General features: G+C 45.5%; 1 protein-coding gene across 1 annotated transcript; it reads right to left on the reverse strand.

The window, feature by feature from the left end:
• Window positions 1–13,745: 13,745 nt before the first annotated feature.
• Window positions 13,746–26,587, reverse strand: LOC111145220 (placenta specific 9). Its single transcript, XM_022499981.1, has 4 exons — window positions 26,513–26,587; window positions 16,304–16,401; window positions 14,979–15,102; window positions 13,746–14,503 (listed from the first exon to the last, which is right to left on the reverse strand). Exons 1-4 carry the CDS (start codon window positions 26,562–26,564, stop codon window positions 14,457–14,459), a joined length of 321 nt encoding a protein of 106 aa, XP_022355689.1. The 5' UTR covers window positions 26,565–26,587; the 3' UTR covers window positions 13,746–14,456.
• Between the last annotated feature and the right edge of the window lie 737 nt (window positions 26,588–27,324).

Below are 27,324 nucleotides of genomic sequence, written 5' to 3' on the forward strand. Positions count from 1 at the left end.
TAGAGTCAGACTTGGGAACAGAAACCAAGCTAAATTATCACAGATGTCTTTCCCAGTCCAATAACAGCTTATATTTTCACCCTGTCGAACCTGAGAGCTCTCTCTGGCTGTGTTCCTCTAAGAGACCGGGACATCATTACTCAGTCCTCTACCTGGCCCCTTACAGAGACCCTCTCAGTTAAAGATGGAGTCAGCGAAGCCCTCAGCTCTACAAGGGACTCCTGCCCTCAGCCCGTCCTCCTTGCAAAGCTCTCCTTGGCCCAACCCTGGTGCCCACTCTGAACCTGGTTCCTTCCAACAGTAAGAGTTGACATTGTCCTGAAGCAGAAAGAGCACTAGTCTGGGAGTCAAGCTCCTGTCCTGATCTCAGGTCAGCCACTGGTGTGCTCTGTGATCCTGAAAGTGTCCCCTCTTTGGGCCTTTGTTGTCCCTTTGAAAAATGAAAGACTAGATCAGAGCTTCTTGAACTTGAATGTAGTCAGCAAAAATGGTGGAGTAGGGACCTCCAAAGGTGTACCTCCTACACAAAAGCTACAAAAAAGATGGCGAGAACTGTCAGAATCAACTTTATCCAAACTCCAAAAACTAATGGAAAGTCTGCAGCAACCAGACAAATGCTTGAGAAAAAAAAGTATCCGTGAGAGGGTTTTGTTGCTTTTTCGCACACCCCAGCCCCATCCCTCTTATCCCCCCAGCTCAGCAGCAGCCTCATGAACATCCCACAGTCCCTGCATGGGTTCTTAGCACTGGAGGGAACAAAATGGATCTTGTTCTCAAGAACTTTAGATATTTTGATCCGTCTGGTTGCTCCCCAAAAGACTGGCTCAGATGACTTGCATTCATTTCACCAAATTTGGAGCTTTCCTCAGATGGAGGTGGCAGCCTTGGTGACATTTGGAGGCAAATATATTAGCCACTGATGCCTGGAGGAGGGGATAACAGTTGGAGCAAGCAGGAGATAAATTGAATAGTTTAGGGAAGAGAGGCTGGCAATAAGATACTTTGGGGGATAATGGTTTTGGAGAGGTCCCACAAATCCTGGCGGTCTAGAAGGCCACCACACGCATGCCCAGGGTTGAGTGCATGCTTAGAAGAAACCTGAGAAGGCTGAGTGCTCACCTCTGGCTGACCTTCTGGCTCCACATGACTGGGAAGTGAAGACTAAGGCAGAGTCAGAGACCGCTTGGCTCCAACACACACACAACACATCAGCAAAGGCTGGGAGATTTTGGGGTGGTGGGAGGGGGTTGGTTCCAGGTTCTTAAGGAAATTTGTTGAATCACTAGTGACCACTAAGCTAACTGAACATAGAGACCTCAATGGCCACACCTCACAAAGAATATAAACTTCAAAAAACTAATCTAAAAAATAATAAAAAAAAATAATAAAACTTAGAAAACTCACTAAACTACAACTAATACAGCAAGCAGCAACAATAAATTCCGGGGAAGGAGAAGACTCTGGTTTCCAGAATTGTCACATTATAATGAACAAAGTGGCCAGTTTTCAACAAAAATTATGAGGCATGTGGGGAGGAGTCAAGATGGCGGAGAAGTAGCAGCTGAGACGACATCGGGCAGCAGGAGATTAGCTAGATAGCTTATCAAACCATTCTGAACACCTACAAATCCAACAGGAGTTCGAAGAGAAGAAGAGCAGCAATTCTAGAAACAGAAAATCGACCACTTTTGGAAAGGTAGGACCGGTGGAGAAGTGAATCCAAAGCGATGGGAAGATAGACTGTAGGGGGAGGGGCTGGCTCCCGGCAAGCGGCAGAGCAACCCAGCACAAAATCAGAACTTTTTAAAAGTCTGCTCCACTGAGGGACATCACTCCAGAGGCTAAGCCGGGGTGAAGCCCACGGGGGGACAGCATGGTCTCAGGTCCCGCAGGGTCACAGAAGGATTGGGGGTGTCTGAGAGTCACAGAGCTCACAGGTATTAGAGCGGGGAAGCTGCGTACAGAGACGGAGCCGAGGAGTGAGCGCTCAACTCGGGGTTACCTTAAATTGTGATCCATGGCACAGGCCACTGCTCTGTGAGCAGAGACCCCACAAGATCTGGGGGATCTCCTTGGAAGAGGGCGGGGATCTGTGAGGTTTGGAGACTCTAGGCAGGGCTGTGTGCCAGGGACAGAGACACTTGGTCACAGTCTGGGTGAGCTCAGAGCACAGCCAGAAGCCAGGGAGATGGGAGTGATTGAGCGCTTTTCTCTGAGGGCGCACTGAGGAGTGGGGCCCTGAGCTCTTGGCTCCTCCGGACCGAGATTGGGAGGCCGCCATTTTCATTCCTATCCTCCCGAACTCTATGGAAAGCGTTCCCTGTCCCCTGGTAAGGATGGTGCAATTCTGTCTCCAGCAAAGACACTTGAAAATCACTACAACAGGTCCCTCCCTGAGAAGATCAGCAAGAAATCCAACCAAGACCAAGTTCATGTACCAAGGAGAACAGCGGAATTCCAGAGGAGGAGAAAGCAAAGCATGGAATTCATGGCTTTCTCCCCATGATTCTCTGGTCTTGCAAAGTTAATTTTTTTTAATTTTATTTTTTTCTTCTGCTAAATTTTTTTTTTTACTTTTACCTTTTCCTGTTTTAACGTTTTTTAACTAGTTTATCTTAACAATACCTTTCATTTAAAAAAAAATCTTTTTTGAACCTTCAATATCATAGTCATATTTTATCCTTCATTGTATCTAACTTTACTTTTTGTATATATGTAGGGTTTTTTCTTCTAAAAAAAATTTGGGATACAACTTCTTTTAATAGATCAAAATATACCCTAACTCTAGCACAGGGCTTTGTTTTAGTCTCCAGCCTGAGCAAATTCTTTCCACTTTCTTTTTCTTTATTCTCCCAACCAACTTAACTCCTTTTTTAGAAATTAAAAAATTTTTTTTCATCTTCATAGTCATATTCCATCCCTTCATTGTGTTTACCCTTATGTATGTTTTTCATTCTTTAAAATTTTGGGAGGTAGTTTCTTCTAAGAGACCAAAATACTCCCAAAACTAAGTGGGTGACCTGTTCTATTCACCAGTCTAATATTTATATATATATTTTTTAATTTTTTCTGAACTTCTTTTTACCCCCTTTCTTTCCCCCACGATTTGGGGTCTCTTCTGATGTGGTTAAAGCACATTTTCCTGGGGTCTTTGCCACCCTTTTAGTATTTTATTCACTCCTTCGTATATTCTTATGTGGATAAAATGACAAGGCGGCAAAACTTGCCACAAAATAAAGAACAAGAGACAGTACTGAAGGCTAGGGACTTCATCAATATGGACATTGGTAATATGTCAGATCTAGAGTTCAGAATGACGATCCTCAGGGTGCTAGCCGGGCTCAAAAAAGGCATGGAAGATAGTAGAGAAACACTGGAGAAATAAAAGCCCTTTTGGGAGAAATAACTAAAATCTAACCAAATTGAAATAAAAAAAGCTATTAATGAGGTGCAATAAAAAACGGAGGCTCTTACTGCTAGGATAAATGAAGCAGAAGAGATAATTAGTGATATAGAAGACCAAATGACAGAGAATAAAGAAACTGAGCAAAGGAGAGACAACTGCTGGACCATGAGGGGAGAATTTGGGAGATAAGTGATACCATAAAAGAAAACAACATTAGAATAATTGGGATTCCAGAAGAAGAAAGAGAGGGGAGCAGAAGGTATATTGGAGAGAATTATTGTAGAGAATTGCCCTAATATGGCAAAGGGAAAAGCATCAAAATCCAGGAGGCAAAGAGAACCCCCCCCTCAAAATCAGTAACAATAGGTCCATACCCCATCATCTAATAGTAAAATTTACAAGTCTCAATGACAAAGAGAAAATCCTGAAAGCATCCCGGGACAAGAAGTCTGTAACATACAATGGTAAAAATATTAGATTGGCACCAGAATTACCCACAGAGACCTGACAGGCCAGAAAGAACTGGCATGATATATTCAGAGTACTAAATGAGAAAAACATGCAGCCAAGAATACTATATCCACCTAGGCTATCATTGAAAATAGAAGGAGAGATAAAAAGCTTCCAGGACAAACAAAAACTAAAAGAATTTGTAAACACCAAACCAGCTCTACAGGAAATATTGAAAGGGGTCCTCTAAGCAAAGAGAGTGCCTAAAAGTAGTAGATCAGAAAGGAACAGAGACAATACACAGTAACAGTCACCTTACTGGCAATACAATGGCATTAAATTCATATCTCTCAATAGTTACCCTGAATATAAATGAGCTAAATGCCCCAATCAAAAGGCACAGGGTACCAGAATGGGTAAAAAAACAAAACCCATCAATATGCTGTCTACAAGAAACTCATTTCAGACCTAAAGACACCTTCAGATTTAAAGTGGGGGGTGGGGGTGGAAAACAATTTACCATGCTAATAGACAACAAAAGGAAGCTGGAGTGGCAATCCTTCTATCAGATCAATTGGATTTTAAGCCAAAGACTATAATAAGAGATGAGGAAGGACACTATATCATACTCAAGGCGTCTGTCCAACAAGAAGATCTAACAATTTTAAATATCTATGCCCCTAAAATGGGAGCAGTCAACTATATAAACCAATTAATAACAAAATCAAAAAAACTAATCGACAATAATACACTAATAGTAGAGGACATTAACACTCCCCTCACTGAAATGGACAGATATCCAAGCAAAAGATCAACAAGGAAATAAAGGCCTTAAATGACACACTGGACCAGATGGACATCACAGATATATTCAGAACATTCCATCCCAAAGCAACAGAATACACATTCTTCTCTAGTGCACATGGAACATTCTCCAGAATAGATCACACCCTGGGTCATAAATCAGAGATATATTCAGAACATTTCATCCCAAAGCAACAGAATATACATTCTTCTCTAGTGCACATGGAACATTCTCCAGAATAGATCACATCCCCGGTCCTAAATCAGGTCTCAATCGGTATCAAAAGATTGGGATCATTCCCTGCATATTTTCAGACCACAATGCTCTGAAGCTAGAACTCAATCACAAGAGGAAATTTGGAAAGAACCCAAATACATGGAGACTAAACAGCATCCTTCTAAAGAACGAATGGGTCAACCAGGAAATTAAAGAAGAATTGAAAAAATTCATGGAAACAAATGATAATGAAAACACAACGGTTCAAAATCTGTGGGACACAACAAAGGCAGTCCTGAGAGGAAAATATATAGCGGTACAAGCCTTTCTCAAGAAACAAGAAAGGTCTCAGGTACACAACCTAACCCTACACCTAAAGGAGCTGGAGAAAGAACAAAAAAGAAAGCCTAAACCCAGCAGGAGATGAGAAATCATAAAAATCAGAGCAGAAATCAATGAAATAGAAACCCAAAAAACAATAGAACAAATCAACAAAACTAGGAGCTGGTTCTTTGAAAGAATTAATAAGATTGATAAACCCCTGGCTAGGCTGATCAAAAAGAAAAGAGGAAGGACCCAAATAAATAAAATCATGAATGAAAGAGGAGCGCTCACAACCAACACCAAAGAAATACAAACAATTATAAGAACATATTAGGAACAACTGTACACCAGCAAATATGACAATCTGGAAGAAATGGATGCATTCCTAGAGACATATAAACTACCACAACTGAACCAGGAAGAAATAGAAAACCTGAACAGACCCATAACCAGTAAGGAAATTGAAGCAGTCATCAAAAATCCCCCAATAAACGAGCCCAGGGCCAGACGGCTTCCCAGAGGAATTCTACCAAACATTTAAAGAATTAATTCCTATTCTCCTGAAACTGTTCAAAAAAAATATAAATGGAAGGAAAACTTCCAAACTTATTTTATGAGGCCAGCATTACCTTGATCCCCAAACCAGACAAGGATCCCATCAAAAAAGAGAATTACAGACCAATATCCTTGATGAACACAGATGCGAAAATTCTCACCAAAATACTAGCCAATGGGATCCAACAGTACATTAAAAGGATTATTTCCCACGACCAAGTGGGATTTATTCCAGGGCTGCAAGTTTGGTTCAACATCCACAAGTCAATCAATGTGATACAATCCATTAATAAAAGAAAGAACAAGAACCATATGATACTCTCAATAGATGGTGAAAAAGCATTTGACAAAGTACAGCATCATTTCCTGATCAAAACTCTTCAAAGTGTAGGGATAGAGGGCACATACCTCAATATCATCAAAGCCATCTATGAAAAACCCACCGCAAATATCATTCTCAATGGAGAAAAACAGAGCTTTTCTGCTAAGGTCAGGAACATGGCAGGGATGTCCGTTATCACCACTGCTATTCAACATAGTACTGTAAGTCCTAGCGTCAGCAATCAGACAACAAAAAGAAATTAAAGGCATCCATATCAGCAAAGAAGAAGTCAAACTATCACTCTTTGCAGATGATACGATACTATATGTGGAAAACCCAAAAGACTCCACTCCAAATCTGCCAGAACTTGTACAGGAATTCAGTAAAGTGTCAGGATATAAAATCAATGCACAGAAATCAGTTGCATTTCTCTACACCAACAACAAGACAGAAGAAAGAGAAATTAAGGAGTCAATCCCATTTACAATTGCACCCAAAACCATAAGATACCTAGGAATAAACCTAACCAGAGGCAAAGAATCTATACTCAGAAAACTATAAAGTATTCATGAAAGAAATTGAAGACAGAAAGAAATGGGAAAATGTTCCATGCTCATGGATTGGAATAACAAATATTGTGAAGATGTCTATGCTACCTAAAGCAATCTACACATTTAGTGCAATCCTTATCAAAATCCCACCCATTTTTTTCAAAGAAATGGAACAAATAATCCTAAAATTTATATGGAACACGAAAAGACCTCGAATAGCCAAAGGAATATTGAAAAAGAAAGCCATAGTTGGTGGGATCACAATTCCAGATTTCAAGATCTATTACAAAGCTGTCATCATCAGGATAGTATGGTACTGGCACAAAAACAGACACATAGATCAATGGAACAGAATAGAGAGCCCAGAAATAGACCCTCAACTCTATGGTCAACTAATCTTCGACAAAGCAGGAAAGAATGTCCAATGGAAAAAAACCAGTCTTTTCAACAAATGGTGTTGGGAAAACTGGACAGCCACATGCAGAAAAATGAAACTGGACCATTTCCTTACACCACATATGAAAATAGACTCAAAATGGATGAAGGACCCCAGTGTGAGAAAGGAATCCATCAAAATCCTTGAGGAGAACACAGGGGGCAACCTCTTCGACCTCAGACACAGCAACTCCTTCCTAGGAACATCGCCAAAGGCAAGGGAAGCAAGGGCAAAAATGAACTATTAGGGCTTCATCAAGATCAAAAGCTTTTGCACAGCAAAGGAAACAGTTAACAAAACCAAAAGACAACTGACAGAATGGGAGAAGATATTTGCAAACGACATATCAGATAAAGGGCTAGTATCCAAAATCTATAAAGAGCTTGTCAAACTCAACACCCAAAGAACAAATAATCCAATCAAGAAATGGGCAGAGGACAGGAACAGACATTTCTGCAAAGAAGACATCCAGATGGCCAAAAGACACATGAAAAAGTGCTCCACATCACTCAGCATCAGGGAAATACAAATCAAAACCACAGTGAGATACCACCTCACAGCAGCCAGAATGGCTAAAATCAACCAGTCAGGAAATGACAGATGCTGGCAAGGATGTGGAGAAAGGGGATCCCTCCCACACTGTTGGTGGGAATGCAAGCTGATGCAACCACTCTGGAAAACAGCATGGAGGTTCCTCAAAAAGTTGAAAATAGAGTTATCCTACAACCCAGCAATTGCACTACTGGGCATTTACCCTAAAGATACAAACGTAGTGATCCGAAGGGGCACGTGCACCCGAATGTTTATAGCAGCAATGTCCACAATAGCCAAACTATGGAAAGAACCAAGATGTCCATCAACAGATGAATGGATAAAGAAGATGTGGTATATATACACAATGGAATACTATGCAGCCATCAAAAGAAATGAAATCTTGCCATTTTGCAACGACGTGGATGGAACTAGAGGGTATTATGCTTAACAAAATAAGTCAATCGGAAAAACACAACTATCATGATCTCCCTGATATGAGGAGGGGGAGATGCAAAGTGGGGGGCTTGGGGGTAGGAAGAGAATAAATGAAACAAGATGGGAGAGGGAGGGAGACAAACCGTAAGAGACTCTTAATCTCACAAAACAAACTGAGGGTTGCTGGGGGGAGGGTGGTAGGGAGAGGGTGGGGGGGGTTATGGACATTGGGGAGAGTATGTGCTATGGTGAGTGCTGTGAAGTGTGTAAACCTGGCAACCCACAGACCTGTCCCCGGGGGCTAATACTACATTATATGTTAATAAAAATTTTTTAAAATTAAAAAAAAAAAAAGAGCTCAGAGCAGACTTCAAAAAAAAATTATGAGGCATGCAAACAAGAAAGTATGACTCATACACAGGAACACAAAAAAAATCTATGAATAGAAACAGGAAAACCCAGATATTGGGCTTACCAAATGAAGACTTTTTAAATTAACTGTGTTTAAAATGCAAATTTCCATTTAGCTCCTTTTTGTAATTCCACAAAAGAAGTGAAATCTACAAGAACAGAAGAGATAAAATTTCTGTTACTATAAAAAGGAACCAGATAGAAAATTCTGGAGTTGAAAAGTAAAATGAAAAATTCACTAGAGGGGTTTAAGAGGAAATTGGAGAAGGCAGAAAACATCAACAAACTTCAAGATAGACCAGTTGAGATTTCCCAATCTGAGAAGCAAAAGAAAAACAATGAAGCACAATTAACAGAACCTAAGAGACCTGTGAGACACCATTAAGTATGCCAACATGCATGTAATGGGAGTCAGAAGAGAGAAAGCAGAAATATCAGAAGGAACAGTGGCTGAAAACTTAAAATTTGATGGAAGAAATTAATCTACACATCTATGAATCAATTGTCGAAAGACAAAGAATTCTAAAACCAATAGAGAACTAACTTGTCACATATAAAGATTCTCCAATAAAATTAACATTCTGACTGCTTGTCAGAAACCACACAGGACAGAAGGCAGTGGGATGACATATTCGTTTTGCTGAAAGAAAAAAAATAGTGTCAACCAGAATCCTACATCTGGCAAAATATTCTTGAAAGATGAAGGAGACATGAGGACATTCCTGGATAAAAAAAGGTAAATGGTTTGCTACTAGTATATCTGCCCTATAAGAAACACTAAAGAAAGTCCTTCAAGCTGAAATGAAAGATACCCAGCAGTAACTCAAATCCACATGAAGAAAGAAAAGACGTGGGTAAAGGTAACTATATATGTAAACATAAACATTAATATTAATATGTTTTTTTGACTTGTACCTCTTTTTTTTTCCTGTATGACAACATACAGGACAACACCAAACAGTAATTAAAGACACCACCAAACAATAATTATAACTGTTGATGGGCACAAAATGTATAAAGATGTAATTTCTGATAATAACAACATAAAGGAAGGTGGTAGAGCTATGTAGGAGAAAAGTTGCTATATACTCTTGAAATTTGGTATTAATTCATAATGGATTGTTTTAAATTAAGATGTTAGGGACACCTGGGTGGCTCAGTCAGTTAAACATCCAACTCCTGACTTTGGCTCAGGTCATGATCTCAGGGTCATGGGATTGAGCCCTATGTCAGGCTCCATGCACCACCCTCTGCTCATGCTTGCTCTGTAAATAAATAAGTAAATAAGTAAATAAAATATTTTTAAAAATTAAGATGTTAATTTAATCCCAAGAGATAACTAAAACAGTAAAAGAACTGAGAAGGAAATAAAAATGGTACAGTTGAAACCATCTGCCTCACACAAAATATGGCAATAATGGAATTAAGGAGCCAAAAAGTAAATAGCATAGAATACAAAAAGCAAAATGGTACAAGCCTTATCAGTAATTGCTTTAAATATAAATGGCATAAATTCTCACAAATGATGTTATATCCTGATAAAAGGGTTAATCCATCAAAATACAACAATTATAAACATATATGCACCTAGCAGTAGAGTCCCAGAAAATTTGAAACAAAACCTGACAGATTTGAAGGAAGAAATAGTTACTATTAGTTGGAGACTTCCAACACCTCACTTTCCTATTGGATAGAATAAATTGATAAAACAAGGAAAGAGAACACTCGAACAACACTGTTAACCAACAAGACCTAACAGACATAAATAGAACAGTCAGCCCAACAACAGAATATATATTCTTCTCAATTGCACATGGAAAATTCTCCACATAGACAAATTTTAGAATACTGAAATTATACAGACTATTTTCAATGACTATAGTGGGATGGAATTAGAAATAAATAACAGGAGGAAATCTGGAAAATTTACAAATATGTGAAAACTGAACAACATACTTTTTTTAAAAAGTGCTCAAAGGGAAGTATATGGCTATAAATGAGTACATTAAAAAAGAAAAAAGATTACAGATCAATAGCCTAACCTTCCACTTTAAGGAATTAGAAAAAGAAGAACAAGGAAAACCCAAAGCAACCAGAAGAGAGGAAATAATAAAGGTTAGAACACATAGAATAGAGAAACAATAAGATCAAGGAAACAAAAAGGTAGTTCTTTGGAAAGATGAACAAAACTGACAGACTTTTAGACTGATGATTGACTGACAGAAAGAGGAGACTCAGTTTCTGAAACCAGAAATGCAAATGGGAACATGACTGACAATCTTACAGAAATAAAATTTTATTTAAATTTATCTATTATAAAATTATAAGAAAATACTGTTAACAGTTGTATGTCAACATATTAGATAACCTAGATAAAATGGGAAAATTCCTAGAAAAACACAAATTCCCAAATCTGACTCAAGAAGAAATAGAAAATCTGAATAGACCTGTAACAAGAAATTAAATCAGTAATAAAAGCCTCTCAACAAAGAAAAAGCTAGGGCCAGGAGGCTTCATGGTGAATTCAGTCAAGCCTTTAAAGAAATAATAACAATCCTGCTCAAATTCTTCTCAAAACACAGAGGAGAGAATACTTCCTAACTCACTGTATGAGACCAGTGTTACCCTGACACCAAAGCAGACAAAGAGATCACAAGAAATGTGAAAAATTCTCAATGAAATAGCAGCAAACTGAATCTAGTGGTGTATTTAAAGGATTAACCACCATGACCAGGTGAGATTTATCAAAGGAACACAAGGATCATTCAATATACAAAAATCAATCCATGTAATACACCCTATTAATAGAATGAAGGGGAGCTGCTGGGTGGCTCGGTTGGTTAAGCGTCTGCCTTCAGCTCAGGTCATGATCCCAGTGTCCTGGGATCAAGTCCTGCATCAGGCTCCCTGCTCACAAGGAGTCTGCTGCTCCCTGTCCCTCTGCCTGCTGCTCCCCCAGCTTGTGCTCTCTCTCTGTCAAGTAAGTAAATAAAACCTTTTTTAATTAGACAAAAATAGAATGAAGAGGGATTAAAAACCAAGTGATGCAGAAAAAGCATCCGAGAAACCCCAACACCTTTGGATGATCAAAAACAAAGAAAAATGAAAGAAACTAAGAAGGAATAGTTATCACCCTGTATAAAGGGCAGCTGTGAAAAGCCACAGCTGACATACTTAATGGTGAAAAAGTAAAAGCTTTCACCTACAATCAGAAATCCGACAAAGATGTCTGTTCTTGCCACTACTAATCAACATTGTTTTGAAAACTCTAGCCAGAGCAATTAGACCAGAAAAGGAAAAAGCATCCAGATTGGAAGTAAAACTTTTGTTCACAGATGACATGACCTTATGTAGAAAATTATAAATCCTATCCACACAAAACTTAGTAGAGCTAGTAAATGAATTTGGCAGAGTTGCAGGATATAGGCTACATGATCAAAATACAAAAATCAATTGTGTTTCTGTATAGTAGCAGTGAACAATCTGAAAGTGAAATTAAGATTCTATTTATAGGCACCTGGGTGGCTCAGTCGGTTAAGTGTCTGCCTTGGTCAGGATCACAGGGTCCTGGGATCAAGCCCCACATTAGGCTCCCTACTCAGTGGGGAGTCTGCTTCTCCCTCTCCCCTTCCTTATGCTCTCTTTCTCTCTCAAATAAATAAATAAAATCTTTTAAAAAGATCCTCTTTATAATAATATCAAAAAGAACAAAATATTTAAGGATAAATTTAAGTTGGTGTAAGACTTGTACACTGAAAGAAAATACAAAACAGCCTTTGCTGATGGATTAGAAGACTCAGTATTATTGACATGGCATATACTCTGCAAACTGATCTACAGATTCAATTTAATCCCTATAAAAATTCTAGCTACCTTTTTGCAGACTTGGACAAGCTGGTCCTAAAATGCATATGGAATTGCAAGGGACTGGTCCCCAAATAGACAAAAAAAGTCTTGGAAAAGAAGAACAAAGTCAGGGATCTCCACATTTCTTAATTTCAAAACTTAAGCCACAATACAAATCTATAGTAATTCAAACTGTGATGCTGGCATAAAGATAGATACATGGATAGGATAGAATTGAGAAACCTAAACATCTGTGCTTAATTGATATTTGACAAGGGTGTCAGAACCATTTCATGGCGAAGGAATATTCTCTTCAACAAATTATGCAGGGACAACTGAATATCCATGAGCCTAAGATTGATGTTGGAACCCCACCTCACACCATATACAAAAAGTAATTCAACACAGATCAAAGAACTAAATGGAACAGCTAACGCTATAAAATCTTAGAAGAAAAATATCCATGACCTTGGATTTGACAAATGGAGTCTTAGATATGACACCAAAAGCATAAGCAACGACAAAAAAATAGATAAATTGGACTTCATCAAAATTACAACTTTCATATTTCAGGAGATAGCCAATAAAGTAAAAAGACAACCTACAAAATGAGAAAATTATTTGTAAATCATGTATCTGATAAAACCTTAATATCTACAATACATATAGAACTCTTACCACTCAGTGACAAAAAGAATGCAATTTTAAAAATGGGCAAAGGACTTGAATAGACATTTCGCTAAAAAAGACAAATGGCCAAGAAACACAAGAAACGCTGCTCCTCCTCATTAGGCAAATGCCACTTAAAACCACAATGAGTTACCACTTCACACCTAGTACGATGGTTATAATAAAGATGGTGAAGGGGTGCCTGGGTGGCTCAGTGGTTTAAGCCGCTGCCTTCGGCTCAGGTCATGATCTCAGGGTCCTGGGATCGAGTCCCGCGTCGGGCTCTCTGCTCAGCAGGGAGCCTGGTTCCCTCCCTCTCTCTGCCTGCCTCTCTGTCTACTTGTGATCTCTCTCTGTCAAATAAATAAATAAAATCTTTAAAAAAAAAAAAAGATGGTGAAGGTGTGGAAAAATTGAAACCTATATATACACACTGTTAGTGGGAGTGAAAAATGGTCGAGCTGCTGTGCAAAAACCGCCTGGTGGTTCTTCAGAAATTTAAACAAAGAGTCACTATTTGACTCAGCAATTCCATCCCTAGTCAGAGACCCAAGAGAAATGAAAGCGCCTATGCAAAAATTTGTACATAAATATTCATAGCATTATTCATAATAGCCAGAACGTGCAAACAATCCAGATGTCCATCAACTGAGGCATCCAGACGATGGGGTGTTACTCAGCGATAAGAGGGAACGGAGTACTGATACAGGCCACAGTCCGGATGACACCTGAAAACACGGTGCTCAGTGGGAAAAAACTTGGACACAAAGGCTACACGTTGAATGATTCCATTTATATGAAATGTCCAGAATAGGCAAGTCCATAGAGAGAGAAATATTAGTGGCTTCCGAGGGATGGTGGGAGGAGGAATGGGAAGTGACTGCTTACAGGTACAAGGTTTCTTTGGGGAATGATGAAAATGTTCTGGAATTAGCGTACAGCCATGTGAAGCCACTGAATTTGTACAATTCAAAAATGATTAAAATTTTGAAATTTATGTTGTGTGCATTTTACCTCAGTAGAAAACTTAAAAATTGCACACAAATTTGCACACGTATCCTCTGGGGATCTTTCGCTGACATGTAGATTCTGATGCGGGAGGTCTGGCTGGGCCCCAAATCCTGCATTTCTGACAGGCTCCCAGGTGATCTCACTGCTCCTCGTCTATGTCCGTGTTTTGAGTAGGGAGGCTGCTCAGAGGGCCCCTGCGCTATTCTGGGCCTCAGGTGCTTCATCTTTGAACCAATACCTGCCCTCTCTGCCCCTATAAGTAAGGAGGGTAGGAGCACTGACCGCCTGAGGTCTCCCTGGTCTGAGCCCGCAGGAGGACATGGGCCCCAGGGCCTGGGAGTAGATGGAGAAGGGGCCGTGGCTATAGGGGTCACTGTCAGGAGACACAGAGGAGACCAAGGGAGGAGCTTTTATTTTGCACCGAGCTGATGAAGGCAGGCCAGAAGGCACAGCTCTGTTCTCAGAGGAGAGCTGCCACATATGTGTCACTTCCAGCTGCTGGGCAGCTCAGGCTCAGGGGCTCCAAAGCGATCTGAAAGAGAGGGGGCAGCTCAGCAGTGCTGCAGGCCCCCTGCCCTGCCCTCCCCTCCCCTCCCTTCCCAGTCCCCGGAACTCCTGTGCCAGGGAACACAGGGCATGGGGAGGGAGCAGGGGGCAACCCCCTCTGACACCCCATCGAAGGGGTCTGTGGTGACCCAGGATGGGGTCCTTGCAAGGGACCTGAGAGGCGCGCAGGAGCTTTGAGCCCGGCGAATGGCCCAGGGGGAGGCAGGAACTCTGCGTCCAGGACAGTGCTCGTGGGCCCCACGTGAACTGCGCCAGCTCTCCCAAAAGCCCTGACCAAGGTGCCAGGCTGCAACGCCCCCAGGCAGGACTGACGGCAGAGAACAGGCGGGGAGAGTTGGGGGATGCCTCCCCACTCCGCTCCAGAAGGCACCAAGCCCTCTCCCGGCTTGTCCAGGCCACATCCCCAGCCCAAGCTGTCCTCTGCTGCCCCAGCTGCTCACCATGTCCAAGGAGGTCGGGGGTGGGGCCAGAGGGCCCCGGGGGAAGGTTCCAGGCCAGCTCCTCCAGCTGGCCCAGCAAGCCTTTCAGTTCCGTCTCCAGGTGCTCCACCGTCTTCTCCACCGTCTAGAACAAGAGAGATGGCAGCAGGGTGTGCAGGGAGCACAAGAGTGGTGCCAAGTCTTGCTTCTTTGGCGACATCCTCAGGGACACCTGGCAGCCCAGTGGGGCGCAGCAGGGAGAGAACTGAGTGCCGGGGGACCTAAGTCTTCCTTGTTCAGGCTCTGGCCCTGGTGGCCTCTCAGTTCCCCAGATGTTAGAATCCCAGGGCTTCACTCTCTAAGGCGGCTCCTGGCCCTGGCAGGAGTCAAAGCACTCAATCACACAGGTCTGGCGCAGAGCAACCCTGGGATTCCTCTTTTCCCTTTCTGGACTTTACGGGGGGAGCCCATTCTTTTTGTCGCCCCGCCCTCTGGTGGCCACTCTGCCAAATGACAGGTTTGGGATTTGAAAACGTTCTTTAGTCAGGGCTCCTAACTTCTTCCTGAATGAACCCCGTTAGCAATCTGGTGAAACCTACAGACCCTTTCTCAGAAAAACAGTTTAATTGAAAAAAATAAAGCATGTAGGATTTCCAAGGACACCAATTGCATTAAAACCTTATTCAAGTACTAAAGTTAAATCTTTATTTAACTTTAATGTAAATGTAAATGTATGTATAATGTAAAAATGTATGTATTTATTAACTCATGAAATAACATAATCTAACATCAGGTCTAACAACTACTGTAATTTTGACATACAGACTAGGATGAATAATAAATACGTTGATAAAAAAAATAAATATGTTGATATATTCACAACTATAATGGGATGAAATTACCTGTGATTTCTATTGAGAACAAAGTCACCGTACTGGTAAATACCTTTACGGTTTGTTGTCTGTACTTATAATGAATGGAATGCTAAATTTCAGTTAAAGCTTTGTGAAAATAAAGTGTAGATCTTTTCCCACACAAGTCATAGACCCAGTGTTACAGACCATGGCTGAGTGACAAAACACGGTGACTGAATGTCCACCAGCTCATTGTGTAAGGACATGATCTCGAGCTGGGTGGAAGCAAGGCCCGTGGGGAGGCAGGGTCTGTAAAGGGCTGGTGAGCCTAACAGCCGAGGGAGGGAGGGAGATGCTTCACATGGAAGCCAGGGAGCAGGACTGGCCTGGATTTCCCCCATTTTCCAAAGCAAGATTCTCCTGAGCCCTAGAAAGCTACCAGTCTGGTAGGTGGTCCTGAAACTGCCTGTCCTCCCGAACCACCCTGGTTACCTCCTCTATGACGTCTAAACGGTCGTGGACAGCCATGTGTCTGTCACACCCTGTGTTCCAGGCCGGTTCTCCACGGGAGGGCACAAAGGGCTCAGCAGCTGTGGGAAAACAAGCCTCGTCACCATATCCTAGAACACCAGAGACCCCTGCCAAGCACTGGGCTCCACGAGGTGGGTCCTGAAAACAGTCACGAAGAGAAGCAAAGGAAGCCTGAGTGTGGGTCAGGGTATGAGGATGGGGTGCCCCAATCACTCACTTGTCTCTATGGCCCTGGTCCCCTCCCACACCCAGGTGGGCTTCTTGAAGGAGGTGTTGCCTGAACTCTGTAAGGTAAGGAAGGGAGGAAAGTCCCAGCCAGACAGAATGGCGTGTTCGAAGAGATAAAGGCATAAAATGGCACAGTTTCATGCCCAAACCCTCACGGGGCTAGAGTGGCTGGAAAGTATAGGGTGAACGGGAGGAGAGGGAGCATGGACACAAAGCCAGATGCCCCAATAAACAAACCATGATGCTTATTTGGGGTTTATTTCAACAGAAGGGTCACACGGTCATATGTGAATTTTGTAAATACAGAGAATGGATTGGAGGGATTTGTCTTAGAAGGCAGAGAGTTATTGCAGTAGTCAGTGTGAGAAGTGAGGAAGCGAGACAGGGCAGTAGGAATAGAGAGGATGAGGAGATATTTTAGCCATCGCCTTGACATTGGTGACTAGTCAGTCACATCGAACATTTGATGAGTAGTTACCGTGGACCACATAGTACGCTAAACCAATGTGCGAACTCAACCAAACTTCACAACAACCCAGTTACGATCCCCAGCTGATGCACAGAGGGGTGCAACGCTATGGGCAGCGTCACACAGCAAGTCAGTGGAAAACCTGAGGTTCGTCCTGTTCACCTCTTGGTTCATCCCTTTTCTCCCCTATGTTGGTTCCTCCTTGGTTCTTCCGTCACCAACCGGCCCTCACACCGTAAGTCTCAGGGTCCGGGTTCTGGGCTCAGGTTTCAGTGTTGGTGGTCCCAAGACGTCTATGGGGCATCAGAGTTGGCTGGAACCTTGGAGAACCCTGACGCTCTGGAAAGAGGCTACTGTCTCCAAAACGTAGCGAAGCGAAGAGTTTCACTGAGGACGAGGTGGCCAGCCAGGGCTGAAGCAGCAGGGAATTCTAGCGAGGTAAGCATGGAAAGACAGAGCAAGGAGAAAATCACTGCTGAATCCCACCCCTGCATTGTTCACAGAGCAGCGGAGGCAAAGCAAAGTCTAGATGCTGTAGGACCAGGAGGGAAAGAGAGGTCCAAGGGCAGAAACTTGGATCCTGGGAAACGTTTCCCTGAAGCTTCTCTGTGAAGGAAGGGAGATCAGATCACACGGTGTACAGAATGTTTCTTGCTGTTTCTGTTCTTTGAAGAAACAACCATGCTGATAGCCTGAAGGGTGGGAGTGCTGAGGAGCGGACAGGCTGGGAGCCCAGCAGTGGGGGGGGGGGGGGGCTTGGGGGGGGAGAGGAGGCCCACAGAAGTGGTAAAGGCAGACCTCTCTTCAAAGGGCCAAGACGCAGACTGAGTTCTCACCTGTTCGCTTCTCCTTAGTCCATGAAGTGAGAAGGGAACCGTCTGCTGGAAATTCATGTTGACTTATGAAAGAGGAAGCTAGTTGTGAAATTTTCGGGAATTCTGTGAGGGGGCTATTAAACACAGCCGTGAAAATGGGAGGCACGGTGAGAGGAGTTACCTCATGGAAACAGGCAAATGACTTCTTTTAGTTTTTGTCTTTGTTTTCACGAGCTACTTTATCAGCCGACCACTGGGGAGGGGGCTCAAACACAGAGAGGGCTTCAAAAGGAGGCGAGGAGGAGGAGGAAGCCTGTGCTGAAGGACCCCACTCCAGGGGAATATTTGGAAAGACCAGTCCCCCAGAGAGCCGTCCTGGGTACAGAGTGGCCAGGACAGGGGGCGCTGGATGGAGCAGAAGCCAGGGGTCTGCAGAGATAATGTGGGGAGATCAAGGGAGCAAAGGATTGAGGATTTTGCCAGCAAGGAGTTAAGGGGATGAGCTCTGGAGTCTAGCTTGGATAATGAAGGAAAGGGGACCAACAAGAAAGCCCAAAAATTGAGAGAAATGGAGGAGCTGACAGGACTGGAGGTCTTGGTAAGATGACGGAGTAACAGAAGGAATGAGTGGTGACAGACATTTCAGTTTCAGCTCTGAGAAGTGGAACAGCTTCCGGGTGAAAATACCAAGGTTGCAGTCATGGATGTGGGCACCTGAGGCAGACTGGGGGCAAGGGTTATTGGACTTTATCTAGGCGCAAAACTGTTATAACTGTAAGACCCTGGTGTTGGCTGGGCTGCCCAAGGGGACATACAGAATCGCCCAGAAGGCTGGCAGTTCTTGAGGTAGGGACAGCGATGGTGAGCCATTTTGCTGGTGATGAACACGTAACTGTGGGAGGTTGAATGAACTGCCCAAGGTCACACGGTCCGCAAATGACTGGACCCCAAGCCCCCTGGCCCTCTCCTGACCCCACCTCGGCAAGCTGGCCTCCCAGAGCTCTGCCAGAGCTCCCCCCTCCACCCCATCCTGAGATGTTCCTGTTCCAACTCTATCTGGATCCCAGGTCTTCCATGAAAGGGAGTGAACCAAGAGCAGAGACCAAACGTCCTTCCACTCTGAGCCTCTTTTATGGAGATCAATTTGTTTCTATAGTTTCCTTTTCATAATTTCCTTCCACTAAATTTCAAAAAGCTTCTTCAAAAAGACAAATGGTCTTGTTGACTTTGGGGAGGGGGATGGACATGACATGGTACTTTGGTTATTTTTTTCATCTATGTGTGGCTGGAGTGAGCACTGATGGTTTTTTGTTTTTTGTTTTTTGTTTTTGAAGGAGTCTTTTAGAGATCCATACAGAAGTTTCTAGAGATGAAATGCTAGCATGTCTTGGAGTCACTTCAAAGTACTCCAGCCTGGGTGTGGCAGGAGACATGGGTGGCCACACAAGATTGGCCAAGATTGATAACTGTTGAAACTGAGTGATGGGGACATGAGAGTTCACTCCACTCCTCTCTCTACTCTTGTATATCTGGATTGAAATGTTCCATAATAAAAGCCAGTTGTCTGATGGGGTTGTTAGCAAAAAGCAGAAGCCATCGTGGGCTGCATGCATGGATGGGAAAGTTCAGGATGAGGGTGAGGGTGGCCTGAGGGACCCCACCTGGAGGGTTGTGCTCCGTTCTGGGCCTTGGAGAGGCTTAAGCAGGGCTAGAGGCAGCCGCGATGAAGGGACGAAGAAGCTTGACTCATGTGTCTCAGCTGGAAAACCGGGGCGGGGTGGGGGAGCCCAGCCAAGAGAGGAGGGACTTCCTAGGGGCTAGAGGAGCTGCTCTCACCCACAAGGAGGGCTGTCCGTGAAAAGGGGGTCTGTGCATTGGGGGTTTGGGTCCACAGACGCCCTCCACAGGCTCTGCCCTCGGGCCCCTGGCCACATCTCTCCCCGGAGCCTCGCCTGCCCTCTCCCAGACCCAGCTCGGGCCAGGAGGAAGCAGTCGGACCTGGCTGGCCAAGTGCGAGGCTCTGCCAGCCCTGTAAGTCATGAACAACATGAGTCTACTCCCCTCCATCGGCCTGAAACATCCTGTTTTCTACATGTCGGCAATGAGGTCTAACTTGGCTCCAAAACCCCTCCAGGGAGAAGGATTGGCCGAGGTTGCTCTCCACATCACGCAGCACTAATCCCTCACATCTGGACAGAGCTGCGGCCTGAGCCCCGCCGCACAAGTGTCCGTGAACTCATCGGTGAGAGAAAGCTGGGCCGGGGCCCTCACCACAAGGCCGCGCTGCGGCTCCCTCGGCCATGCCAGCCCTCACCCCACCACTGACCTCACTGTGCGAGGGCCGAAAACTCCCTGGGGGACCCTGTTCTCACCCTGCCCGGCCTGAATTGGCGTGGGCCTGTGGGAAACTTTCCTCTCCTCCCGGAGCCTTTGCTGCCTCCTTCCTAACCCGGGGTGGGGAGGCCCAAGGCCCTCCCTCCTGCCCCCTGTAGTTCACTCGGGCTGTGGTTCTATCTTTCAGGGTCTACTGAGAGGCCTCATAAATTAGCTACAAGGACAGAACGGGCGTAAGTCAAGGACAAGTTCTTTCTTGGGCCAGAAGTCCCCACAAGTCACGAGCTGGATGTTCCATGTCTTTGAGTGCCTCAGTGGGAAGGGGCCCGGGGTAACGCCTGCTTCACAGGGTTGCTGGGATGCTCGTGAGCGGGGAAGGCTGCAGGGTGACGGTGATCCTGCCTGAGCAGCCAAGCTATGGCTCCCCGTGTTCCCTTCCTTCCTGTTCTCCCGCCTGCCCGTCCCCGGCCAGTGGGGAAAGGGACCTTCTTGGAGGCCGGGTTGTTTTCCCTGGCCTGGCTCCCACTCGGGGCCTATGTGCACCCTGGATGGTGGCCATGGGTGGAACACAGAGCTCTGGTGAGAGCAGGCTGCGGTGGAGGCCAGAGGCCCCGCGAGGCGCTGGGCTCACTTCGCCAGTTAAAGACACATGGCCACCGGGTCCCCATCCTCTGAGGTGGGAAGTATGGTCTCTCCCACATACAGCATAGGAGACCTTTTGTGTCCAGGACTTAAATGCTAAGAAAGCACGTACAACTCAAATGACTTCTGTGATGACACGTAATTTCTCAGAGACAACCCTGAACATTGCCGTTGCTCCTGAATCATTGAAGACAAACTCTGCTTTGACCAGCAATGTTTGTCACTCAGGGGTTAACTGTATTTGGCCACATTCAATGTAATAGAATAATAAAATTTACCATATCAATATTTGTATCAAAATTTATGATTCATTTAAAACCATTGGTGGTTTTTAAACTTTTTTTTTTTTTAAGCTGAATACTACTTGCAAACAATTACATGAAGAACTCCAGTAATGTGCAACTGCTCTGGCTAAGCCAAGAAAGAGAACCTCGAACCCCCAACAAAGAGCTCAGATTCTGAGGCACGTCTGGGTTTGGTTTGGGAAGAGACATGTCCTCCTGTCCTCCTTGGATCTGAGTCTTGCTGGTCCCTCTGAGAGCACATCAGTGTCATTCCAGTACATTTATTATCTGATTACGGCAGGCAAGCTGGACTACTATCCCAAAGGGCCCCCTGAACTTTACATGAGTTTTTTTTTTTTTTTTTCTCATGTACGAGTTCAGAGATAAACTGCAAAAGCCCACAAAGCAGAGAAGGTCTAAGAAGCCATCCAGAATAAAGCTCTCTCTGCACACTCTGAAAAGCGCACCAAGGCTGGGTGTCAGAGACACAGTCCAACTCTGGGCTTCCTGACAGGGCTCTTTGCCTCCCCTGTAGAGAGCAAGGGATCTGCCCTGCCAGGTCTACTTTGCAGGATTGCTGTGCTGATTCAGGGAAATCGTGCACTTGAAGATGCCTTGCAATTGCCAAGTGACATGCAAAGGCCCTGGGGGGGCATCCACCAGGATAGCAGAAGATGGAGCAAGGCAGGGATTTGTTCCCCAGGGCTCTGCCTCTCCACATGCAGCCAACGCTCTGCCGGATCACTCCGACCAGCTCTCACAATGGAAAGGCATCTATTCTAGGAATAGATGTAGATCCTCTACAAGGATCCAAGGGACGTTTGGGAGAAATTCTCCAACAAGGACGCAGAGGGCTCAGCTGACCTGGCTCTCTGTGCTCTCTTAGAAGCCAGTCCCACTCACCGGACTCTGTTTATTCACCTTTACAACGGGCAGAACGATACTTCGTACTGGAAGCTACTACGGATTAGTGATCGCTCACAATGCACCAAGCTTTCTGCTGAGGGCTTACGTACATTATCTCATCGGATTCTGTCAAGAGCTTAGAACTCTCACCTCCCTTTTTTACAGATTAGAAAACCAAAGATCAAAGAGATTGAATAACATGCTGGAGGTTACATAGCTAGTAAGCGGGAGGGACAGGATGTGTATCCTACCTGCCTGACTCGGTCTATACTGTGCACTGGCAGTGACGTGAGCTTTTGTAAGTTAAGGGCCTCCTGTCTTGGGGTCTCAGCTGCCTCCTCCGCAACAGGGAGAAACTTAGCATGTCTGACTCCACATTGCTTCTATTTCCCTGCCGCTGTGACCTACAGCTCAGAAACTTCTGCTTTGCCCTGCACGTGGGCATGTTAGTCATTAAAGGAATTTTGCTACAACTGAGATTTACAAAAACTGCTTTCTTACCCGAAACCTATCTCGCTGGAGGAGGTACAGAAGTGCATACAGAGTTGACTATGTAAGATTTACAGGAACAACATGACCAGATTCTTACACACAAAGATCAACTGAGCAGGGTCAAAGAAGTTACATGACATTTTCCTTTCCTTTTTCTTTTCTTTCCTTTTTTCCTTTTTTTTGGACGGTGGGTAAGATTTATTTATTTATTTTAGAGAGAGAGAGAGAGAGTTGGTGGAGAGGGGCAGAGGGCACGAGAGAAAGAATCTCAAGCTGACTCCCTGCTGAGGGCAGAGCTCAACCCCAGGTCCCCGAGATCACTACCTGAGCCGAAATCAAGAGTCAGACGCTAAACGGAGCCACCCACGCGCCCCGACATGACCTTTTTCAGTGTCTACAGACATCAGTCATCTTATGACTCCAATCTCCTCCCACTTCCCCCTGTTCCTAACATAAAAGAAGCTCGACTCTGGTGCTCAGAGAGGTGGTTCTCTGGGACAATCGATAGTCTACTGTCTCCTCAGTTTGCTGGCTTTCCAAATAAAGTCGCTTTCCTACCCCAACTTCTTGCCTCTCAACTTACTGGCCTGTCATTCGGCGAGCAAACAAACTTGGACACAGTTACAAATTGAGGGTCTGGACAGGTATGGGGCCAAGGGGACCTGTTCATATGACACCTTTGCAGCTGCCTTGGGGCCCCACCAGAGCCCAAATGCGTGCCTCTGACCGAATTGTCTTTGAGTGGTTTGCTCCCACAATATCCATTTGTGTAAAAAGAAATGCTATGATTCTCACAACAGCCCTTCAGCATCTTCCTCTTTTGCTCAAAGCAGAAAGCAGAATTCCAATGGAAGACAGATGGTCATGGGGACTTGGGGAAGGGGTGGACAGTGAGAGCGTGCCCAAAGGGCCTCAAGGCATAGGTGACAATTAATGAAAGGACCAGACTCTAAGACCTTAGATTCCTCTGATGGGAAAACAAGAAAGGAACTCAGCAGAAACCTTAAAAGGGCTCTATAAGTATCACAAGCAATTTGTTTCCATCAGTACATAAAGAGTTTTTACAGATCAATATGAAAAACCCCAGTACCACAACTGAGAAGGCTAAGACAATTCACAAGAACTGTAGAAATGACCAATGCATTTAAAGAAAAAGTCCAATCTCAGTAGTAATCAAAGAAGTGCAAGTTAAAGCAATAAGCCATCTTAATATATTCTTGCATAACAGCAGATGTTTCTAGATCTAACTACCATTTTATAGACAATACAGGGGAGAGAAGAACATTTAGAGGACTCCTGGCAGATACAATCAGCTGAAATCTAATGTGGAGAACTTTATAGGACAGAAAACCCAGTTGTTTCCATAAACACATTTTGAAGAAAAGAGGGGGGGAAGAGAACTTACCTATTAAAAGAAACTAACTGACATATCAGCCAAAGGCAATGTGTGTACCTTATTTGGATAAAACAAAACCAAATGTAACAACATGACACAATTAGGGGCATTTAAACACAGATCAGATATTTGATGATATAAGAAATTATTGTCCAGAGGAACCTGGTTGGCTTAGTCAGTTGGGCGTCTGACTCTTAATTTTGGTTTAGGTCGTGGTCTCGGGGTCGCGGCTGCATCAGGCTCTGTGCTCAGTGCACATCTGCTTGAGATTCTCTCCCTCTCCTTCTGCCCCCCCCTCCTGCTCACTCTCAAATAACTAAATAAATCTTTAAAAAACGAAATTATCGGGGCGCCTGGGTGGGTCAGTCATTAAGCCTCTGTCTTCAGCTCTGGTCATGATCCCAGGGTCCTGGGATCAAGCCCTGCATCGGGCTGTCTGCTCAGCAGGGAGCCTGCTTCCCCCTCTCACTCGCCCTGCTTGTGTTCCCTCTCTTGCCATGTCTCTCTCACTGTCAAATAAATAAATAAAATCTTGGAAAAAAAAAGACATTATCGTCCATTTTTTAGGGTGTGATAATGGTATTGCAGTTATGTTTATGAAAAGATTACTTATCTTTGGGATGCCTGGCGGAGTCGGTTTGGAGAGCATCTGACTCTTGATCTTGGGGTTGTGAGTTTGAGCCCCACACAGGTATACAGATTACTTAAATAAATAAAACTTAGAAGAAAAAGATTACTCAAGGAAATATTTAAAAGATTACTTAAGGAAAGAGATACTTAAGGAAATATTTATGGAGGAAAATATACAATGCCTGGAATTTCCTTTAAGATTACTGGAGGAAGCAGAGAGAATGCGAGTGACAAAGGAAACAGGACCGTCCATGAAACAATATTGCTGAAGTGGGGTGGTCGGTACATGGGGGGTTCACCGTGCTGTCCTGTCTTTACCTCCCGGGATTTCATAATCAAAGTTAAGAGAAACAATAGTAAGTTGTCCAAAGTCTGAAAGATTCCACACAAAAATGTGTGAACTCAGGCTGAGATTACATTAATACTTTCCCCCTTTTAAAAAAAATCTGTAGCAAGGAGTGTGCATCATCAGAAAGGAAGTCACGTTTGAAAAGGGTTTTAAATTGAAGTGTATATACCGGTCACAACTAAGGAGGCCCCAGAAAGTTGGCCACTTGTGGGTGGCAGCCAGCTCCTCCCTCTCGGGGAGCACAGACTGGGCTTTGTGCCCTGGGCTCCCGGAGGAGGGGCCGGGGGAGGAAAGGGGGGAGAAGGACCTGCACCGTGGCCTCTGTGCTGAGCACAGTCCCAGCCACTCTTTGCACAGGAGGAGGCTGTTGGTCCTCTGTAATTAACAGGTGGGGAAACTGAGGCTCAGAGAGATCAGTGAAGCTGAGGGGACAAGAATGGGAGCCAATGTGTGCTGAATTCCGTGCTGGGGACTTCTTTCGTTCTATTCCTGCAGCCCCCTCTGCAGGGTGGGTACCATTTTCCCCAAGGAAGGCACCTTCCCTCACCCAAGAAACTGAGCCAGGGGCTGCCCAGGATCCGCCCTGGCCTCTACCCTGCCCCTGGGTGCTGACTCCCACAGAGGGCTGTGCCCAGAAAGGACAGGGACGGGAGGCTTCTGTCCTAGCACGGGGCACTTCACCTGTGTGACTCACATCCTCTGGCTCCGGGCTGATGGGTGAGCAGCCTGGCGGGGGACAAGGGCCCCCCTGAGTGGTTAGGAGGCCTGGATGCCTGGTGAGGCCTCTGGCTTGGCTCTGCCAGGATACCTGAGCCTTCCTCTCACCCGAACTGCTGGGAGGAGCCCCAGCCCCGCTGGCTGAGGGCTGCATGAATGAGAGTCTGGGTAAATGGGAGTGTGGCTTGTAAACTGTGAAGTACCAGCCATGTGCAGGGTCTTGGGGTGGTGCGAGAGCATCTGGCTGTAAGAAGTCTCTCTCCGGCCGCCCATTTGGGCCTCACCTAAGAAGGGGTAGCACCAAGGCTGCTGTCCAGGGAGGGGAGAGCTGACAGTGCCAGGCAAGGCCCCCACACGGGGGGGGGGTGTGTGTGGGAGGGGACACCAGAGGACCTTTCCCTCCTGCACCCTAAGCTCCCCAGGTCCCTATCACTCAAGGCAGCTCAGGCCCTCAGGGAAGAGCTCCAGAAGCAGGAGGACTGACCTGCTCACCCAGACGCAGAGCCCTCTCGGGCCAGAGGGGAGGTGAAGTCCTGGTCCTTCTCCCGGGGCCGCCTGCCCGCCCGCGGGCCGTGCTGGGCCAGGCCTGGGTCATCGCCGGCAGGAACTCTGCTCCAAGGCAGTGCCCATAACCCAGGCCTGGGCGCCTCTGCAGGCTCTCAGGAGGCAGCTGGCCCCGGGGGTGCTGGGGGTGCCCAACCTGCAGACTTAACCTCCCTCCCTGCGATCCTTGGCCTCCTCTCTCTCCTCGGGCCTCGAGTCTCTCCACTCATTCTCTACCTTTCGGTTGCTCTCATGTCTCTTTTCAACCCTCCCTCCCGGGCCCATACCCGCTTCTACAACTCTCTGCTCTCCTGCCGGCTCGGTTCCACCCCTGCTCCCCTACGCCGGGCCCCGGCCCCACTCACCGGCAGCGCGGAGCAGGGCGAGCCCGGCCAGCGCGCAGAGCAGGGGCCACATGCTGCCGGCCGGCCGAGCGCAGCGCAGCGTCTCCCCGCCGCCGCGCCCCCGGGCCCGCGCCGACGCGCCCGCAGGAAATGCTCGCCTCCCGAGCCAAGATTCCTGGGCGGCTCCGGGCTCTCCGGCTCGCGCGATCCGCCCCCTCCGGAGACCCCGCGGGGCGGAGGGGCCGGCGTGCCAGCCTGGGCGCCTCCCCAGCCGCCGCCCGCCCCCGGGCGCGGGAGAGCGGGAGGGGGCGAGGGCTGGGCTCCGGGCCACCGCTCCCAGCCCCAGGGGTTCAGGAGCCCATTTCACCGACCCGCACACTCCACCCGAAGCGCCGGCCCACGAACCTTCACCCCGAGGGCGTGGAAGCTTTTCTCTGTCCACCGACGAACAGGTCATTAATTCCATCAGACGGTGTCTGGCCCTGAGAGAGGGACGCAGGGGTGGTGTCTGCCTTTTACAGAGACTTCTTTTCTGCTAATGGGGTCCCAGCAATATTAAAAGATACTTAAAAAAAAAAAGGAAAATCGTGACTTTTATTCAGATATAAAATGAGTATATGCTCAAGATTTTCTTCAGCTCACTGGTCACGAGGGAACCAGAAAGAGGTGACAACCAGTCGGAAGAACAGACACACATCTGGAACATTGGCAAGGAAGGGCGGGCAGAGGTGAAGCTGGCTTCTTACACACACACACACACACACACACAAGCTGGCTTCTTACACACACACACACACACACAAGCTGGCTTCTTACACACACACACACACACA

This window comes from Enhydra lutris, unplaced genomic scaffold (genome assembly GCF_002288905.1).
Source record: "Enhydra lutris kenyoni isolate GAN:26980312 unplaced genomic scaffold, ASM228890v2 scaffoldscaffold12, whole genome shotgun sequence".
Taxonomy (NCBI): domain Eukaryota; kingdom Metazoa; phylum Chordata; class Mammalia; order Carnivora; family Mustelidae; genus Enhydra; species Enhydra lutris.

Excerpts from the sequence above, each read along its gene's own strand:
- LOC111145220 (XM_022499981.1), bottom strand. The coding sequence starts at position 26,564 with ATGTGGCCCCTGCTCTGCGCGCTGGCCGGGCTCGCCCTGCTCCGCGCT. Across the intron at positions 15,103-16,303 it reads GTTTAGACGTCATAGAGGAG|ACGGTGGAGAAGACGGTGGA; the intron begins GTAACCAGGGTG and ends CTCTTGTTCTAG. Across the intron at positions 14,504-14,978 it reads CCCCGACCTCCTTGGACATG|ATCGCTTTGGAGCCCCTGAG; the intron begins GTGAGCAGCTGG and ends CCTCTCTTTCAG.